Consider the following 19,986-nt stretch of genomic DNA (forward strand, 5'->3'; position numbering starts at 1 on the left):
AAATAGAAAGTTACTTAAATAAAGAGAATAAATATTTGCCATAAAATTAACGTTGATCCAAACATGGAAATTTTCATTTGAGCAATTTAAATCGCATCAATATTTATTGACTAAAAAATAAAGGTTAAAATGACATATGTCATTTTATTCGCTACTTTAATGTTGTATATTATTGTGTAAAATCCGTAATAATATCTTATTTTATTAATATTTTTAAATTCGACTCGCCTTATCAGAACAGGTACTTAAGGAAAATAGAAACTAAGTATTGAACATAAACACATCAGCATAATGCGGCCATTTTGGTACACTGCACTTGGGTTGATACACACACTGAGCACATCTGATAATCAGCTAGCACACTATTTAGCAAAGGGTGCCTCTAAAACCAAATTTCTGAATATTACTTAAGAGGGATGTCGTCGACCAGATTCAATTGCAGCATGGAACCCACAGATGGTTGAACAGTGAATGAGGTACTAAACTACTGTCCTTTTAAAAAGGCATCAAAATATACAGTGTATGGGAAATCTCGAAATTCGCAAGAAGATGATTCGAACGGAAAACATTTACATTTTCAAACATTGATATATGAGGATCTTCACATGAAATCTTCATTAGTTATTACAATCTAGGACGCTTCATGAATTCCTTTTGTTTGTAAATAACAATTTAGGCAGCTTTCCACAAATACTAGCTAGCTTTTGAAGAAATAGTTCAATAATTTTATACGACTAATCTTATTATTACAATATATAATGTGGTAAGAATAAGGACCGACAAACTGCTGACGTCATCAATACCCCTTACTTTCTCGCTAATAAATTACATTCATTCCAATAAATTAACATAAACCTTGTAACAAAATTAAATTAATGATCTATAATATTAAAACAAATCTTTACTAATTATAAATTATAAATGCAAACTATATAGACATAATTACATTACAATTAATAGGCGACGGTTTATATTATTGTATTAAACAAGTATTAATCTAATACAAATGATTCAGACCATTAAACAATTCTCTATATAATGTATTGTATACTAAATTTGGAATTATTCCATTTTAAAGTATTAATCATGAATGTGCAGTTATTTATTGTTCTAATGCATAATATCATATTTTTAACTAGGATTATGTGTAAACTACCGTCAGAGGTACTGTGACCTGTTCAAAATATTGAAAAAATTGTCTTTTATTTTAAAATGGAATTTTTGTGTTAGGTGAATAATCATAATAGATTATCGATATAAAACTACAATAAATATATGTTTAATTTATTTGACAATGTATTAATTTACATCAGAATTAGTTTAAGGTGGTGGAATTGTAGAACAAATATTAAAACGTGTTAATTGTTTTGTTTTTCAAATAATTATTTCTACGCTTTTTCTCAGTTTGATCATTGATTTGTCTATCATTACGAATTTGATTAATTAAACGTTCTTCGGAATTGTGTTTTATTTACTCTTTTTAATTATAAGTTAACAGAGTCAATTGTAAGCAACATTTAGCATAAATATATTTAATACAATTGAGTGTTTTTTGGCAGAAGAATGGAAAGAAATCTAGGTGCTAGAGAGGGTAGGAATTTTCTAGCTCCTTGTGGAATAATTATTCTTCTGAGCTGAGGGCAAATTGATAATGGAAAGGAAAATAGCTAAACAGAACTGAATAACGTGTAATCCTTTATAAATAGATATTTATGGATTTCATTTTGACGTGCTGAAAATTGGTGGTGTAATTATATAAAAATCGGTTTACATTTATAAAGTATCTTCTTTAACAGTAGTTTCCACGTGGAAAAGTGGATGTAAAAGGTTAATTATTGTCTATTGATAGGTATTCTAGAGAAAGTACAGATTTCGTCAAGATCTGGATGCATTCAATTACAATCTATACAAACGTCTAAAAGCCGTCTCACCGGAGATTATTGATCGACGGGATCAGGGTTGCCAAGTCTCTCTCGCGATTTTCCCATCCAAAAAAACGACCGTTTTATTTGTTTTTGTTTATATCCGAATGAAAATACAGACAGATATTGCACGTGGGACCGGTTTATCAGGGTTGTCATGATTTATCGTGGTTGAGGATGGTTTGCTCAAACAACACCACTAAATGCACATGCCGTATAATTAAATTATCTTGACATCCTTACTCGTAAATTGGACATTAATGTAGTTCAGATCGGGGATAGTTACATGGAAACGTTCTAACTATTTCGCACGGTAACTACTACTTCTCACTTATTAAATTGACTCAAGAGTTAAGTAGATAACACATGAGATAAACAATGCAACCATTACTTTTAGACATAAATTGAAATTCTTTATTTGCTCACTTTTAAAAATAAATAATAATGAAACAAAAAATGTATTCATATGCATTAATTAATAATGAATTACATGTCAGTTAACCCGTTAGGTTTGTTATGATTATAATAATTATGACTGTTTTAAAATAACTAAACAACAATGAAATAACCGAGTAATATAACTTTTTTTATATTGAACATGTACTTGAGGAGTCATCCATTATGTTAAAAAATTTATAACAGTGGCAAAGATATACCTCTTTTCCCTGACAACTTTTAATGGCCAGAGCTGATTAAATTTTTAATATTTTCAAAAAATAATAAAAATTAATATAAATGTATAAATGAAATAACTATTTTTTAAATATATATTAATTTGGATTTGGATTTATATAGGTCCAAATCCGCACAGGTACGTACAAACATAAAAACATGTGCCGAGTTGGGCCTATTCGCTTCTCGTAGTCCTCCGGCATTTTCAGCTTTTGCTATTTACAATAAATTGCCGGCAGACTCGAGAATCACCGGAATGTTGGCAGTCCGGGAGCAGACCTCAATTTTATCCAACCAGCCTCCTAGGCAGGGCTCCAGGGGCTATCAACAGCTAGGTCAATTCAGCACTCAACGCATGCAGTTGTAAACCCATTCGTACTCACATTCATTCTTAAATACTTCACTCCTATTTACGTACTATTCATAATGTAGTATTCCTCCATCTCACTTAACACATATTATACAAATAGCCTAATTGAGGGTCGATGGGTACTCGATATTCCGCCATCGACCCTCTCATATCACACATTGACGCTAATAAATACATCCACTCTCAACGCAAACTAGATATACCCAACTATTATTACTATATGCAATAGACCAACCTCTTTCCTCCAAGAATCGGAACAGGGGATCCAGATACCCTATGCCGTGCTTGAACACTGATTCTCATTATATCATAAATCTCATCTGGTGGCAACCCTACACGCTCTTTATATATATCCAAGGAGTTGCACCTTTCAATTAGGTGGGACTATATATTAATTTAAGTAATGTTTTATTATTTATTTACGTATTTATTATTATTTATTAATTGTAATATATAATTTTTTGTCCATTGCAAGAAAACCGTCTGCGAAGATTAGCCGATAATCTGGGAACAATTCACGTGGGCTCGGAACACTTTTCCTCTAACCTCTACTTGTTTAAGCCAGTACTGAAATTTAAAAAATTCTCGGCCTCCTTATTATTAATAAATAAAGGATCTCTACCAGCACCGTATAATAATACAAAAGTGGGTCGAATTGGATATTCCTCAATAATAAAACGAGCATTATTCCCGTCTCGGACAGCATCAGTTTGCAAATGACGTTTTTCTTCTGAACCTATTATTCAAGTAATATTGAGAATTATTTTTTAAGAAATAACATAATATTGTTATTACAGTAGAAATAATAGAAATACATCTTACATGTACTGTACATGCATTACATTGCTGATTTATTAACAAGTGAACAGATTTTAAATAATTTATTGCGTCTACACAAGGCCTTTACTTTAAAAATAGATTTAGAGTTTACTGCTTTCATTGGTAGTGTCTGTTTTGGAAGGGTGAAAAGAAAATAGAATGGAGATATCTCCGTTTGAAAATAAAGGCAGAAAGGAGTAATATATACGAAAAGGGATAAAATAATAATAAGTGAAAGCGCTGCGATGGCGTTTTACATTGTTAAGCGCGCAGCGAATACATAACGGTCAGTCATTGCCCTCAGTTTTCTTCCTACGGACATTACTTAAGTATCAGGTGAGCTCGAAAATATTTTGCCATTTAATCTATCATATTCAAATGACCGATATCTTATTTAATGCATCGTTAATTAAGTTGTAACGTTGGGTCGACAAATTTGCGACATATTTGCTATTGAGGTGGAAAGTGGAACGGGTAAATGGCGAAACCTAGAGCCAGAACGATTCTCCCAACTGTTTTTACAAGGAGAGTTTACGCCCTTGGTATATGTTTATATGAATAATTCCTTACTTGTTATTTTATTGATTACCTCGATAAAACGAACAAATATTATATTTTCAGGGCTAATTGTGCAGTAATTTCAAATACTAAATCTTTAAAAAGAGAACTACTGGCTATTATAATCATCATGCAGAATAATTACGAACCAGTACAGCACGGTTTTGATATTAATCAATCAGGTATAAAAGAGAACGAAAAAGTACGTTTCAAAATATTATAAACCTCGACCACATCTCCTTTTTGAAATCAGATGGATTAAATAAATTACTTATCCTAGAAACACCCAATCCCAACCTTCCCCAATTTTTTTCCTGGTCTGATAAACGTAAAATGAGCAAACGCTTTTCCATTAAACACACCAACAGCGAGAATAAGCGGACCAGAAATTCAATTGTGATCGTACTGCTGTCTACAGTTCATCGACACGCAGACCACTAACTTGACGAGAACAAAACTCACGAAAACATTTTTTTGTCTTCACATCGAATATTTGATATACTTATTATAAATCCGATAATAAGTATGTCATTTTATTGATAAAATCAAAGTTATTTATTTTAATTATATTTTTTTTTCGTGTAGTATTGTGTACTAAGGAGCAACCAATTACCTTAATTTACATTATTATAACGTGCAAATCATTGGTATAATATCTAAAAAACAAGACTTTTGTAGCTAACAATGTATTTTTTGTAATAAATTAAATCAAAGAACGAATTCAAGTTTATAAAAGTACATTTTATCGGCAGAAATGTTTACTTAACGCTTGTAGGCAAACTAAGTTGAGAGTTAAGTGACCCTATCCGACTGGGTTCAGCATGAAAACTAACAAGGGGGACGACCAGGTGGTGGGTCACGGATTTGGACCAAATTTCTTTTGGTGATTCTACACATCAAAATATCCACCCGCCACTTCGTGTGAATAGGCCCTGGTTTCGCCAAAAAAATTTGGAAAGTTGAAATTTTCCGTTTTCTAATATTTTTATTTCGCCTCTCTACTTGCTCAAATCAGCTATGTAAATATATCATTTTTATGTAGCATTTTTTTATGTAGGTTGTAATAAAAATATAGTAATAATAATAATAATAATAAGTTTATCGCACCAACACATTAAAAATGTACAAACGATTCAAACAAGAAAATAAATTTAATTCGGCAAGGTAACCGTATTAATTATTAACTAAATCGTACAAAGTAAACATAAAAATGCATTAAGCTGCAATACAAGTATAGTAAAAGTATAAAACTTTATAAAAGTACTTTAAAAAAACGAGATTAATTTCTGACAAATAATTTTACGATTTTGTCCATTTTTTATAGAAATATTTTATACATTTTAATGGTACATTCTTTCAAATGAACTGTTTGGTTTAATCCTTTTAGCACTTTTTGAATTATAGCCGTCTCAATTAGATATTCCGATAAGTTCTTCTTAAAAATCGGAAAAATTTTAGGGGTCAAAAAATAGATAAATTTAAATTCAACCAAAACTTTAAATTTTGGGATCTCTAGAGGTGGTAAAACTAAATTTCATATTAGTATAACGAAAAAATTATGACCTAGTTTACCTGAAAAATATTTGGTTTTTAGAAATTTTTTGGTTGTTGATAAACTTTGATAGCTTTTACTGTATTTTTATTGCAATCTGTAAAATGATATATTCACATAGTTGATTTGAGCAAGAAAAACAGCGAAATGAAAATAATAAAAAACGGAAAACAAATTTTTAAAAAAAATGGCGAAACCAGAGCCTATTTACAAGAACATATGGATATTTTGGAGTGTAGAATCACTAAAACAAATTTGGTCCAAAACCGTGACTCACCAAACCTGGTCGGCCACTTGTAAGTTTATTTCGTTCATAAATAATTAATGAACGTAAGAAAAAAGTGAGATAAACTTGTGATAAAGTGCAGTGTTGTACTTGTAGTTAGCCGTTGCACATTGCACCACACTGAATGGAAAATTCGAATAATCCATGGTGTAAAGAATTGTTGCGTTGACAAATGCCAGGCACACACAAGTCACGCTTTTACCTACTAGGCATGGGAAAATGAAACTGTTTCATTCCTTTTGTCAGAACGCCTTAGTTTCCTTCCTCAACGTTCCATCACAATCACCTGATGCAATTTCAACCCCCTTTCGCAAACGTATTTTATAATGTTAATTAAACACTTTTTACCGGTTACTTACAATCTGACTTTCTTAGTGGGCAGTTGGGTTGATTTTTTCCTCAGTGCACTAGTCATTTCAACTGACATGTCAATTGTCGTAGAAAGAACTGGGGGAACTGAGAGTTATCAAGAAACGCCTACCATAAGAGTACAATCGGAAGATTATTTTTATAAGCAGAGGACGAATAATGATGTTTCTCTTACAAAATATACAATGAATACAAAACTAAATTGTTCTGTTTTGTCGTCACTCAATACAAATGGTTTGAATTTTTTTAATGGTTCATGCTACAATATTGCAATAATAATTTTACAACCAATAAAATTTTACGTTTACGTATTTTAAACCGGTCGGACTTACTTAAGTTATTTATTTCTAATTAAAGTGTTAGATATATCGACCACTTTTTTACTACCGAATCTGGGACTAGGTATGGTCTTGATGAAAAAACCAAATTAAATTATTACTGCCAAGCTTTTGATATATTTTAAGGTTATCATCAGGGCAAAACAGTCTTAAATATGTCTATAAATCGACATAATTAAGTTTTTAACAGATGGTTACAAATTTCAATATTGGTACAGCCCTTGGCAATGTTGGCACTGAGTAGGTCTTCAGAAAAATAATGCTAAACGATCATCACCCAAAATGCAAAATAACCCAATTTCAACACTGAAGATGGCGAAATGCCGTCGGACTGAAGAAAAATCACCGAGGATAGGCAGATTATAGGTAACTATCAAACTATCTGTTTATCACTCGGCAGAGTACAGGAAGAAATTTCACAATTTAACCTAGCTCAGTTATTACAGTATTAGTTACAAGAAATCACGCAAACTCAACACTGAAGATGGTAATTAAAAAACTATATAGGCAGACTAAGATGGTAACTATCAAACTACAAATATAATAATGTTCTGAAGTTATTTATATAAAATTATCAGTGAGTGAGTGAGTGTGCGTGTGTGTGTCTGTCCATCAAACACTACGTATTTAAAACGAGGTTATATCATCAAGCTGCCGAAATCACAAAAGGTTGGAACATACTTTGAATGGATTTAATTAAATTTAATAAACTTTATGAATTGCCATTTGAATAATTTAAAACTGTCGAATGAAAAGCCCAAATAAAAAGCACAAAATAAAAAAAGGCAAAAGCCAAAACATTTCAAGAAAAACTGCTCATTTACCTAGAGCAAACATCCTGCAATGTCAAAAATTAATATTTGAAACCATCTGTTAAAAACTTAATTATGTCAATTCGTAGACATAAAGACTGTCTGCCCTGATGAAGGCCTTGAAATAGGTCGAAAGCCTGGCAATAACAATTGAAATTGTTTTTTGATCAGGACTGAGATCCTATTCGTTATTTATTTAATGAAACTTCCGTTCATGTTCAGTTTATAAGAAGGATTTATCTATCTATTGATGGTGGGTGCTAACAAATTTGCATTAAGGTCAACTTAGCAGATGTATCTGCCTGGGGGCACAGCTCAAGCTACTCGATGACTCCTATATCACGCGTTAGAAACAAATTGCATTTATTAACGTTAGGGAAAAAAGTAAAGCGGAACGACATGGAAACTAACTCGAGCTAACTCGAGAGTTCAATAACGGTAGTCATTTGTGCTCTGTTAAACTGCTTAAGGAAATTTGTGATCAATTTAATTAATTTAAAGTTTTTACAGTTAGATAGAGGCGGAATAATAATAAAGGAAGCACAAAAAAAAATATATATATGTATATGTAACCTTACCAATTTACTACATTGGTGTTACCCAAACAATGTTGTTGTTTTGAAATATTGTATAGTTAATCTACTAATGTATAGTTATGCTAAAATGAAAATGACAAAAGACATGGTGAAAAAACTAGTCACTATGATCGAATTCACTCGAAGTTTTTTATTGAAAAGCCAGAAAAGGAAGGAAATGCATCGATATTCCCTCAATCTTTCTGTCCCACTTGTAGAGATAGGTTGCTTTTGTCTCACTTTCCCGAGCATTACCACGCTTGGCCCCTTACAAGGAAGGAGTAGGCATGTCACCGACACAGAGACAGTCCTTGGGGACGAGTGTGGGTTATCGGGTACTTGTTCCTATTTTTAAGGGAAACGTGGGTGTTTCTCCATATGTATCCCTGGGCATTTGGGACAAGAGGCAAGAAGATAGTGACATGTTAGCAAAAGAAGGGTCCAATATTAACTCTCTAGGCCCCGAACCCAATTGTTGTCTAACATCTTGCCACAAAAAAGGACACATCCAAAAATAGTTCTTAATGAATCCAAAGCCCGATGGAAAACATCCCATGCAAGGCAGGAGACATGCGAAGAGATTCATCGAAGGCCATACGAAGGAATTACTGGAAGAACAACGACAGAACCAGGATTTTGGTTGTACTCCTGACAGGGCCTAAGAAGGCACATGCACCGGATAAGAGTACAGCCAGTAAAACATTGTGAAGATACTGCCAGGAAGAAGAGAAGACATTTATGTTTTTGTGAAGGTCTTTGTAATTGCAGATTCATGTAACTAGAAGAGAAAAAGCCGCACGCAAGATCCTACGTAAGGAGCCGCTGACAAGGCTATGGAGGTTAACTAACAACCTGAAGCTGCCTTGTGAGTTATAAAAATAGAGGAGCACAATACATTTGTCGGTGGCCAAAAAAATATGATAATTACTGTATTAACTCTAACTCAAGCACAATTTTCATATCGGGTGGCAATCGTACACCCTCTCTTTATAGAGCCAAGGAGTTGCACCCTTCAATTAGGTGGGACACATAGAGCAACCTTTTTATACATGCCGTACACATGCGCACGCTTTGGCTCAAGATCCGGTGCACATATGCCAACCTCACATGGTCTATCCTTAATCGGGTGATGACCCTTCTTCTATGGGTCAGATCCTCCGAGGGCCTTAACACAAATCTCATCACAAACTTTTTTTAAATTTAAATAATATGTTTTGATAATTTAGAATACATAAATACATATATATTCTTATAACTATGTATATTTACACTTAACCAATTCGACGAAAGTATGGAGGATGACAGGCACACCCTTATCTGGTAATCGAGTTAGGTTTGAGCTAAGTTTAACCAAGTTTAAAGAGTTAAGTAGCCAGAAATCGGGTTTAACAGTCTCTTTTTCCATTCCCATACATTTAGAATTATTTCCTGTTTCTTCTTTTAGGCGTTTTCTTTTTCACTCGGTTCTTTGCGACCATACTGTTTTAATCTCATCAATTAATTCTAATAGGCAATGATATGTTAGCCTAGATTCTCTCGTCATGCTTCTGAATAAACCGGTCTGTCTTGAAATGCGGATATAAAATACCAAAACAGACAAATTCTATGTTATAAAGCAATGCGTGAAAATAGAAATTTTATTTTAAAAAAATAATTAATTCCTCTTCAAAACAGTTCAACTATTTTTTTTATAATAAACGAAATCAATAAATTTAAATTCAAAATATCACATCAATAGATAAATAGATTTGAAGACGCTAAAATTCCTAGTAAGTTTTAGAAAAAATAAATAGAAAATGCTTAAACAATCACCGCTGACATTTGCTGTAACGGGAGATCGGGTGATGACTCATTTTTAAACATCATCGAACCTCACCTTTCCTTTACTTCGTTTCATGTCTATTTCCATTTAATAAACAGAAAAGTAGATATTATTAAAATTTAAAAAATAAAAGCTTTAATGGAAATACCAACTATAGTCGGTATGTTTGTTTGAGAGGAGGCTTGGGAAATATAGTAATTACTAATAAGTAATATAATTATATCAACGCAAAATAAGAAACTAATTTCACAAACTAATCATAATTAAAGCATAGGATTGAGAAGAACAACTTACACTAAATTTAAAAAAAATATATCCATATTTTTAATAATATTCAATAAATTAAATAACTGCATGAAGGAAATATCTGATCTCAAAGGAGTCCATGCTTTACTAATTTTATAAGTAATTATTTTTACAATATAAGTTAATAAGGGGCAATTTTTATTATTGAGTTATAAACATACAAAAATCCACTATGGATTTATGTATGATAGGTAACTAGAGAACTTCTTCAACCGATTTTTTGACCATCGTGGCAAGTTCATTCATTATTTTACCTTAATCTATCGTCGAAGAAAAGACAAACAACACAAAAAGAAAGAGGAATTTATTTACTTTCAACTTACGTTTCATTAAAAATAAAAGCTAGCATATGTTTTTGTATTAACTCATTTTTAAGAGAAATTAGCATTATGTATTCAAAAGAATGCATTCATAGGTTCAATAATATCTTTGAGGCCTTGTAGTCCGTCCGTTCATGGTCATGCTGATGATGATGTGAAGTGAATCAAGTCTAGTGTCATTGAGAAATCTTGAGATATTGAATTTTCATGTAAATACATGTAATCATCAGGGCGTTTAGGTGTGGTTTACAATTTACTTGTCAGCTACATAAGCATCAAAAATTAAGAATATTTTCAAGTTTTTAACCGGAAAAAACGTAAAATGATTCATAATAAAATTGTATTTCTTTCTTACCTAACCATGCTAGGTTAGAGTGCCCCATGCACCTGAGGATGCAATTCCTTAGCAACGGGTTGAGAACAAACCGAATCGGACCATTATTTAACAATAAATGCCATTTAATCCAACTGTGCCACCACGCTGTAAACCGAACAGAACTGATTCCAGGCCAAAGGAGATCCCGGACGCTACTGTCTGTCCACCGGCTCTCCTCTCTTCGGCTGAGCTCCCCACTCTAAGCGATCGAGAGGAACTTACAAAATATTCTTTTTCGAAAGAGGTGGGTGCCACCGATGCAAGAGTTACGCCGAGTCAAGGCAAACTTGGGCCCATTTTGGGTTTGTAAAATTTCAAAAGTCCCCTTTAAAACAACATCAATAGACAAACAAGACCCTACCATCAGGAATAGTACATAGTTCCTTAATTTATTATGATAGATACGATGAGAAATATATCTTGATGTGATTGATATCAGCCGTTTCTATTTTTTTTTTTTTTAATCAAGGATAAGGTAAGTTTGAAAGAAAGAAAAACAAGACCCTTCACCAAGCTTTTGAGAACACAGGGTTGATGGATAGATCGAAACGATGGAGAACTACAGGTTCATAACCAGAAAAAAAACCATCCAACCATTTTCAGTTTGTAGATTTCAAAAGACCATTTTAAAATGCCACATATACAAACACCACCCTACCATCAGGAATAGTACATAATTTCTTAGTTTATTACGGTTGATACGTTGAAAAATATATCTTGATGTGATTGATATCAGCCATTTTTTTTTTTTTTTAATCAGGGAAAAGTTAAGTTTGAAAGAACGAAAAACTCAGTTCCTTCCTAAAGCTTACGCAGGGCTGATGGATAGATCGAAATTATGGATAAATACAGGTCCCTAACCACCCAGAAGAAATCGAAACTAAGGTGTATAAATAATGTATGGTGATTAGTGACCGTTAATCGATAATTATTCAGAAATCGTGAGATGCGGTCTGGTGTGATGTAGGTTTCAGAAAAACATTTTCTTTATCGTGCCAACGTTTCGATCTTTATTGAGCCCTGAAGATGATCTCAATAAAGATCGAAACGTTGGCACAATAAAGAAAATGTTTTTCTGAAACCTACATCACACCAGACCGCATCTCACGATTTCTGAATATCTAAGGTGTATATTATGTTTGTATTTCTTAAACTGACTATGTATATTTATGCATGTGCACATACATATTAGTTTAATAATAATATCACCTTATTTGTAAAAAGAAAAGTATATTTTTATCTGTTTTTAAAAATATCAGGGATGACGAATTTGAAAGAAGAACTCAGTTCCTTCTTCAAGTTTATAAGGAATATATAATTCATCAGGGCTTAGAAATTATTTTTAATTATTTAGACGGTTAACAAAAAATATAATATATGTCGTAATATCATTGAAGTTGACACTGTAACTTCTACTTATAATGCTAAAAAATATTTTATTCCTTACATTAAACATCCACTTTACAAGCTAAACTCATAAATTCCTTATGGTTGAAGCCATAAATCTTGTAAGTTTGTATTATTTTGTTAACCGTGTAAATTATTAGAAATAGTTTCTAAGTCCTACTGGAAAGGGAAGAAATGAAGCTTGATGAACTGAGCTCTTTCTTTGAAATTAGCCTTATCTTGACATTTGTATATATAAATAAATATTAAGACATTTTTATATACAGTTGAAAAATATACTTTTCTTTTAACAAATAAACTGATAATTTATTATTAACGTACACATGCAAAAACATACAAATGCTCCTATTTGTGAAATATAATAAAATCTTCGTTTCGGTTATTTCTGAGTGGTTATTGACCTGTAGTTATCCATCATTTCGGTCTATCATCCCTGCGTTCATCTGTCAGAGACACGTTTCCTTAAATAAAACGAGATAATTGTGTAAATTCAGGGCAATTTAGTAGAAAATGTATAATTTACTTAAAACTATTAACAAAATTATTTCGAGAGTGGGTCGGTAAACGTTTAAAACAACAACTACCACTCGTGGCAAAATTGAAGAATATTCTAAATTTAAAGGAGTAGCATGGCCGTGAACTTCAGATTAATTGTTAGAGAGCGATTTTTCAATATCAACACATATTGCTAATTACCTTAAGTTTTTTTTGCAAGATGACACTGAAATACACAATTTAGAAAATTTTACTAAGATCGTTCATCTAACGAATTTAAAAAGATGAAATGATTAGAAAAATAATTAATGATAGCAAATAGAATAGATTAATATTTCTTTCGAAGTTTAAAAAAGTTCAGGTATTATTGGTGTGAATCCCTTGATCATTGATATTTACTACCTTTATAATATTATGCAGGAAAAACTTAATTTTCGATTGAAAATTTACATAGTTGTGTTATAGTGTACATAAATATAATTTATTGTATATACATGGGGGGGAACCTTTCGGCTGTATAACATTCTCTAGCGACCCTTACCTCTAGTTGGTGAAGTTGTAACATTATCATTATTATATCACATTATATTTTATTAGAAGGGGGTTCTTTATTCTTCTTTATTCCATGTTGCACTGGTACTAACAGGCAGGCCGGCAAAGAAGCTCTCGCGTATCAAGAGCACTATCGACATCTGACTTATAGAAGAAGGAACACCCCCACCCGATTAAAGGAAACAGGGTTGTTTTATGGTACATAGTAACGATAATTTTGTGTCCCTAGCATTGTTGAAAGAGAATGTATTCATTAGCGCGAATGTGTACTGTGAGGGGACATGGAGAAATATATAGGGAAATATATAATATAGGGTGATGGAGAAATATCAAATACTACGCCACCATAACTGAGTAATTTGTAAAGAGGAAAGAGTGATTGAAAGGGAGAATGGGTTCGGATCTAGAGACTAATCGCATTGGGGGCTGAAATAACCTAGCCCCTGGAACCCATCCTCGGCGACCAGACGGATAAGACAGAGGTCTTATCTCCGACTGCCAACACCCAAAGTGGGTGATTCTAGGTGCATGCCGGTGATTTATTGTAAATTACACAAAAGATGGAAATGCTGGCTCGCTGGAAGAAGTGACAGGCCAACTCCATACATGCGTGCATGAATGTTCATGCACGTACAGATTTGAGGTTTTACAAATCATGTAGTATGTACATTCGCAAAGCTTGCGTTTGATCTCAGTTTGTTTCACTAGGTAACACTGGAATTTATCCGCGAATCTCAACAACGAAATTAGATTAGCAAATTTGACAATAAATTTTTCATTTCGAGCAAAAATTGTAGGCATTTAGTACTTTTTGTCTATGCCGTAAAAAATATACAACATTGAAAAATATTGTATGCTGCTTGGGATCCAAATGTGTAAGACCAAAGAATTTAAGGGATTACGTTCGAACGAAAGTGGGCTGGGCCTTGAAATGGTCGACGTACCAAGGATGAACCCACAGAGTACAGACACTTTGATGGTAGATATCATGGTTTTAAACCGTGATAACGGGAAAGAAAATTTGTAAAATTGTATAGGTATGTTGACCAATTATCAAAATGTAACTTCATTTTTAAAAATCAAGAGCAATATTATGCTGCAGGTTTGGCATTACCTTAACTCACTCATAAAACTAAATATCTGTATAAATATTATTTTATGGAAATTATAACATGCGCATATATTATGTATTGGTTTCCAAGTCTGAAAGACAAAAGAAACATTTTAACGTTCAAACGAAAGAGGGCCTTGAATTGGTCGACGTACCAAGGAACCACAGAGACTATGACGGAGAGGGATCATGGATTAAAATCATGAAGACCAAAATGAAGAGACTAAATGTATGTCGATGTTGGCAAGGTAAATGGCAAGGGTATGTAACTTTATCACGATTTAAATAATATTGAGGTCATTTCACTCGCTGATAGCATTCGACCTTTTTTTAACGCCTCGTAAAAATAAGCACATATCAAAAACTTATTACGTGTGGATATATATGTCATGGAGGTTAATTATTTAAAGTGTTGAATTTAACGGTTTAAACCTTATTTAACATTGAAAAAAACTATAACTGACAATATCAATAGAGATCATATTCCATATGTTCGTCGTCGGGGTTATCAATGTAGACTGTCAAACGTGACAAGACATCTCTTCATATGGAAAAAGGGTCAAAAAAGTATTTTATTTAAAAATCCATTTAAAAAGTTGACAATGAGCGGGATTTTTTGACACGAATAAGTCAAAAAGTCAGTAACAAAATGACTCACCTGTAGGCTAAACTTGAGGACGCCGCTCTCGAAAGCCAGTATATTTGACACGGTTTGGTCCGATTTTGAAGTTTGACTTTCAACGTGAAGTTAACCACTCAATTTACCAGGGGAAAGTTGTCGGACACTGATTCAAACTATGCCAACGATGGAAAGTGGAACAATAAACAAAGAGGAAGGAATCAAGTATCAGTACTTCGATGTTGGTAACCTGGAAATAATCGATCTTCCGACATCAAGTCGAACATGCTCAAATTATTTTCTACCAGTTTTCAGTTTTCTTCTCAAGCAGTTTAAAGATAAAATGAGAACAACCGACAAAAATAAAATTTGGTCAAAACCGTGAATACCCAACGAAGGAAGTGCACAATTAATTCACAAAAATCTCAGTTCTAAAATCCGTTATAGAAACGTTTTTATAAATTCATCCTCATCATGATTGGTTAAAATTCAAAATTCATGCATACACAAATCGTTAACTATTCATGTAAATAAGCTATTTAAATAGTACAAAATATAAATGTCAGCGCATAAATACAACGCCCCAAATTAAACTTGTATATGTTAACTTATTAGAAGTTTTAACGCCAATATATAAACTTTTATTTAGTTATATTGTAAATACTTGATTGTTTTGATTTTATCGATGCGATGCTAAAACTTAGTTTCGCCACGTCTTCACCTCGATTTATTCTTCGATAAGCCGGATTGAAGGTACTTGTGGCCAGGTTACTTTTCACCCCAGGGCGGAGGTTCTCGAATTGAAGTTTCATTATTTGAACGGAATGGCGGACGAAGATCTCCCTCCCGGTTGGGAAAAACGGTTAAGCAGATCTACTGGTACTTAAATGATATTGTATCTCATATTAATATTTGAACTTTCATATATATTCCCTATGTTTTGTTTTTAACGTTTTCACATCGTTCGAAGTCAGGAAAGGTCTTCCATTGATTTATTTCTTCTTGATTCTTTATTCGCCTTGTTCGGAACAAACATGTTTTAATAGTGTCGTTTTCTTACTTTGTAACTGGTTAAAAAGCTCAGGCACTGTGACACACAATGTGTTTCATTCTGCAAACATACCGCATATATTCCACCTTCCAAGAAACTTTTTTAAATACATTTAATTTTGAATTCATTTGTGCACTTATCAGTAATCAATTTACTGGAGTCATAATTATTGTTTTAATTGTATTGGCGAATTCTAAAAGCCTGATTGGATTGCTAAATACAATATTTAATTTTCTATATCAATAACACATGTTCAAAGAAAGGGTTAAATTGGTCTTTTTTTCAGATTCAGGTTTAATCCTCAATTGATTAACATGTTGAATATGTGGAATATATGTCATCTCCTTAGCTGGTGTGAGCGACGACTTGGCTATTGTAATATTACATCAACTCATCCCAGGGTATCAATTTGGGCCAGACAGGCTTGCAGTCAGAGAGAAAAAAAACCTTGTATCACTTCATTTATAATACGGTAGAACTTCCGTTACACGTTAAAAATTGGTAATGAGGGGGTCCATAGAAAGTCGAATAACTGAGATAATGGAATATTTGTTTAATGTGTTAATTAAAAAGACATGCATAAACGACAACTTAACACATTGTTGCAGCTGAGAAAAACTCAAAAATGTTTTATTTTACGTTTATTCAACAACTCCAAATTCTGCGACTAATTTTTTCACATTTTTGCACTTCCACGGCATGTATCATCTCCAATTTTTATTCTATCGTGAGAATGGGTTTTCTTTTTATGAAATTTTTGTTTTGCTTTAATGGAGAGCAAAGCAGAACGGGAAACAAATTTTAAATCAATAGAAATAAACTGACCCATGGGTTTTTCAGAGGAACAAGACAAAGGACAGAGTTCTCTAAATCAGAAGTCACTTGTTGCTACACAAAAATATACCTTTATTTATAGTATATATACAGAGACTCAGGGCCCAGAAAATGGAGGTTCTACTCTAAATATTATCCGACAGATTTTTTTTTTTAAGGTTTGGGGGTTAAATAAATATTTTAAAAATCCTTTCTTTCGCTGTGACCTATATAGATCTATTCCACAAATTATAATCATACTTTGGAAAATGCACTCTCTGTACGCCTCTTTTCTTGTAAGAATTGCATTACCGAAGTGGCTGTACTGTAACAGGTTATGTACCAAGGTCTCTGGTTCCTCCTGACGTCGGCATGTTTCTATCTGTTTTGCCCATGTTATAGTTTATGTATTATGCTTGCATAATGACAACAAATCACAGAAAAACCAGCAAAAATAAAAATTTGACAACATAATTAATCCATTGACTTACCATCCAAGTGCTGGGCTTAGCAGCATGACTAGGCAGACTAGAATAATCAAAAACAACCAAACTCACATGAATGACTAGCCTAACTACTAGTACTATCATAGATGATAAGCAACTGGTTTTTCAACTAGCAGATCAACTCGTCTAAATTTGGTCAGTTTATGATTGTCATACATTTCAAACTTGACATCTTGTTTACAGGTCAGAGCTATTATCTCAACGTTTACACTAAAGAGAGCCAGTGGGATAGGCCGGACAAACCTGCTGAAAGTGGGATAAGTGGGCCGACTCAAGTGCAATGCAGTCATCTTTTAGTCAAACACAAAGATTCAAGGAGACCAAGCTCCTGGAGGGAGGAAGTCATAACAAGAACCAAAGAAGAAGCTTTTGAACTTGTAAAGGGTTAGTGTTATTGGATGTACCACACTATTTAATCTCATGTTTAGTATGACAGTTTCCAAGCCGAAGGCAGTACAAAGCTTAGATTAGTTTCAGTGGCACCTACACCAACAATCTATGATGCTCATACATTTCCAAGCTTGTGAAATAATTATTTTTTCCCTTATGATAAATAGAAAATTCATGTTAGTTAACCAGCAAAATATAGTTTGCTGTCTTTTATTTCTCTCATAATTTTTCAAATAAACAAAACTAATGAACACTTAAATGAATGCAATTTCACTTGTAAATTTAAATTTTACTTAACTGCAAATTTAATAGTTACAATTGAGATTTGGATGTATTAAAACACTAATACTAACTTATATGCGATCCTGTAGACAAAACATACGTATTATCTAAACATTTAATATAAGTACTAGATAAACCAGGGGCACCGATGGCCACAACAGTTAAGGCATTGACATAGCGCATCAATGTAAGGTAAAGGTTCAAAAATGCAGGGTCGCTGGATTCAAACCCAACGTACTTACAAATGAACTTTTTTTTTAACTTCACTATTTTTCGTGGTCCGCTTGACCAATTAATATCATTCAATTATTTAAGGTTTTAAGTTGAGATAAAAAAAGTCAGTGTCACGACATTTAAAAATTGGCAAAAAGGAGGGAAAATTCAAAAAGGGGGAATGCGATGGGAAGTCAGTGCCCGAGGGGATCGAAGTCACGATAGCTCAAGTGGTAGAGTAGCGGCGTATCAAGCCGAAGGTCGTGGGTTCGAATCCCGCTCGTGACTGACTTTTTTTATCTCAACTTAAAACCTTAAATAATTGAATTTTTTTAACACCGTCTCCTCGAGTGTTGATACAACCTTTGTTATTTATTATGAACCCTCATTTTAAAAAAATGTATATAAAATATAAATGCATTTAAAACTTTTTAGGTTATAGAGAACAGATTGCATCAGGAAAGGCTTCCTTTGCAGAACTCGCCAGCAAATATTCTGATTGTAGTTCAGCCAAAAAAGGTGGAGATCTCGGACCGTTTGGCCACGGAGCCATGCAAAAAGCTTTTGAGCAAGCAGCATTTGCCCTTAAAGTAGGAGAACTAAGTGAACCCATTTCAACAGACTCTGGTATCCATATTATCATACGCACAGCATAATTCATAACAAAAAGTTTCCATTAATTTTCATTTAAATTATGGAACTAATTAACCATCAACAATTTTCATTGATTTGTTGTTAATTAAAATTCCATGGTATTTTAATGTTCAATTTTTTATTTTATAAGCCTGTAAAAATATTTAAAACCTCATTTGGTATTTTGTAACTTGTACAATTATTTTTCAATGTTCTTTAAAAAGTTTGTTAAAATGAGAATACATACTTACCTAGATTTCAAGATTATATTCTGATGTTATTTTATAAATTTTGTGTTCAATTGCTAATTCTTAAATTTGCATCCTCATCATTAACTATCATTTATAGTTTTGTATTTAATTTAATGTCTTCGGTTTCATTATTATTTGTTATGAATGGTAGAAAATTTTATTTTGTCAGGCAGTGGGCTTAGTGTTAAAATTCCTGTTTTATTAAATAAATTTCAATTTGGCAGCCTTTGTTTTTCAACACAGTTCCTTATATGCGAAATATAATTTTTTAAATAAAACAAATACACTAAAACATTAAAATAGGTTGTTATATTTTATCAGATACTCGAATTTTATCTTTTCTCAACAAGTAAAATGCAAGCCTAACTTAAATATTGTTTGTCGTATAAATTAACTTGGCCAATTATGACCATTGGTTGGCTAACTGCTACAAAATCACTAGGAAGAACAAATATGAAACAAAATTGTTTTTACAACTTTAATGGTAAGATTACATTGAAAAATAAGAAATATTTATAAAACAGTAAGTCAGGCTTTGTAAATGGCCTGAATATGGAGCCATACTC

The 19,986-nt window shown here is 32.7% G+C and overlaps 2 protein-coding genes across 8 annotated transcripts in view; one reads left to right on the forward strand and one right to left on the reverse strand.

Annotated features, from left to right (window-relative positions):
- Window positions 1-15,415, reverse strand: part of LOC106665705 (ecotropic viral integration site 5 ortholog) — a 50,902-nt gene extending 35,487 nt beyond the window's left edge. For 3 of the 7 annotated variants that reach the window (XM_014392338.2, XM_014392337.2, XM_014392341.2), the window contains exon 1: window positions 6,539-6,643. In XM_014392338.2, coding sequence (XP_014247824.1) covers window positions 6,539-6,606 — 68 coding nt within the window. In that variant the 5' untranslated portion in view covers window positions 6,607-6,643. Of the gene's footprint in view, window positions 1-6,538; window positions 6,645-11,076; window positions 11,272-15,320 lie in introns of those variants that run through there. The other 4 variants (XM_024226502.1, XM_024226501.1, XM_024226507.1 and 1 more) reach the window with 3 other exon arrangements.
- A 599-nt stretch (window positions 15,416-16,014) lies between these two features.
- LOC106665646 (peptidyl-prolyl cis-trans isomerase NIMA-interacting 1-like) lies at window positions 16,015-19,458 on the forward strand. Its single transcript, XM_014392219.2, has 3 exons — window positions 16,015-16,160; window positions 17,835-18,035; window positions 18,972-19,458. Exons 1-3 carry the CDS (start codon window positions 16,106-16,108, stop codon window positions 19,190-19,192), a joined length of 477 nt encoding a protein of 158 aa, XP_014247705.1. The 5' UTR covers window positions 16,015-16,105; the 3' UTR covers window positions 19,193-19,458.
- Window positions 19,459-19,986: the final 528 nt, after the last annotated feature.

Source organism: Cimex lectularius, unplaced genomic scaffold, assembly GCF_000648675.2.
Source record: "Cimex lectularius strain Harlan isolate CLEC.00 unplaced genomic scaffold, Clec_2.1 scaffold129, whole genome shotgun sequence".
NCBI classification, from domain to species: domain Eukaryota; kingdom Metazoa; phylum Arthropoda; class Insecta; order Hemiptera; family Cimicidae; genus Cimex; species Cimex lectularius.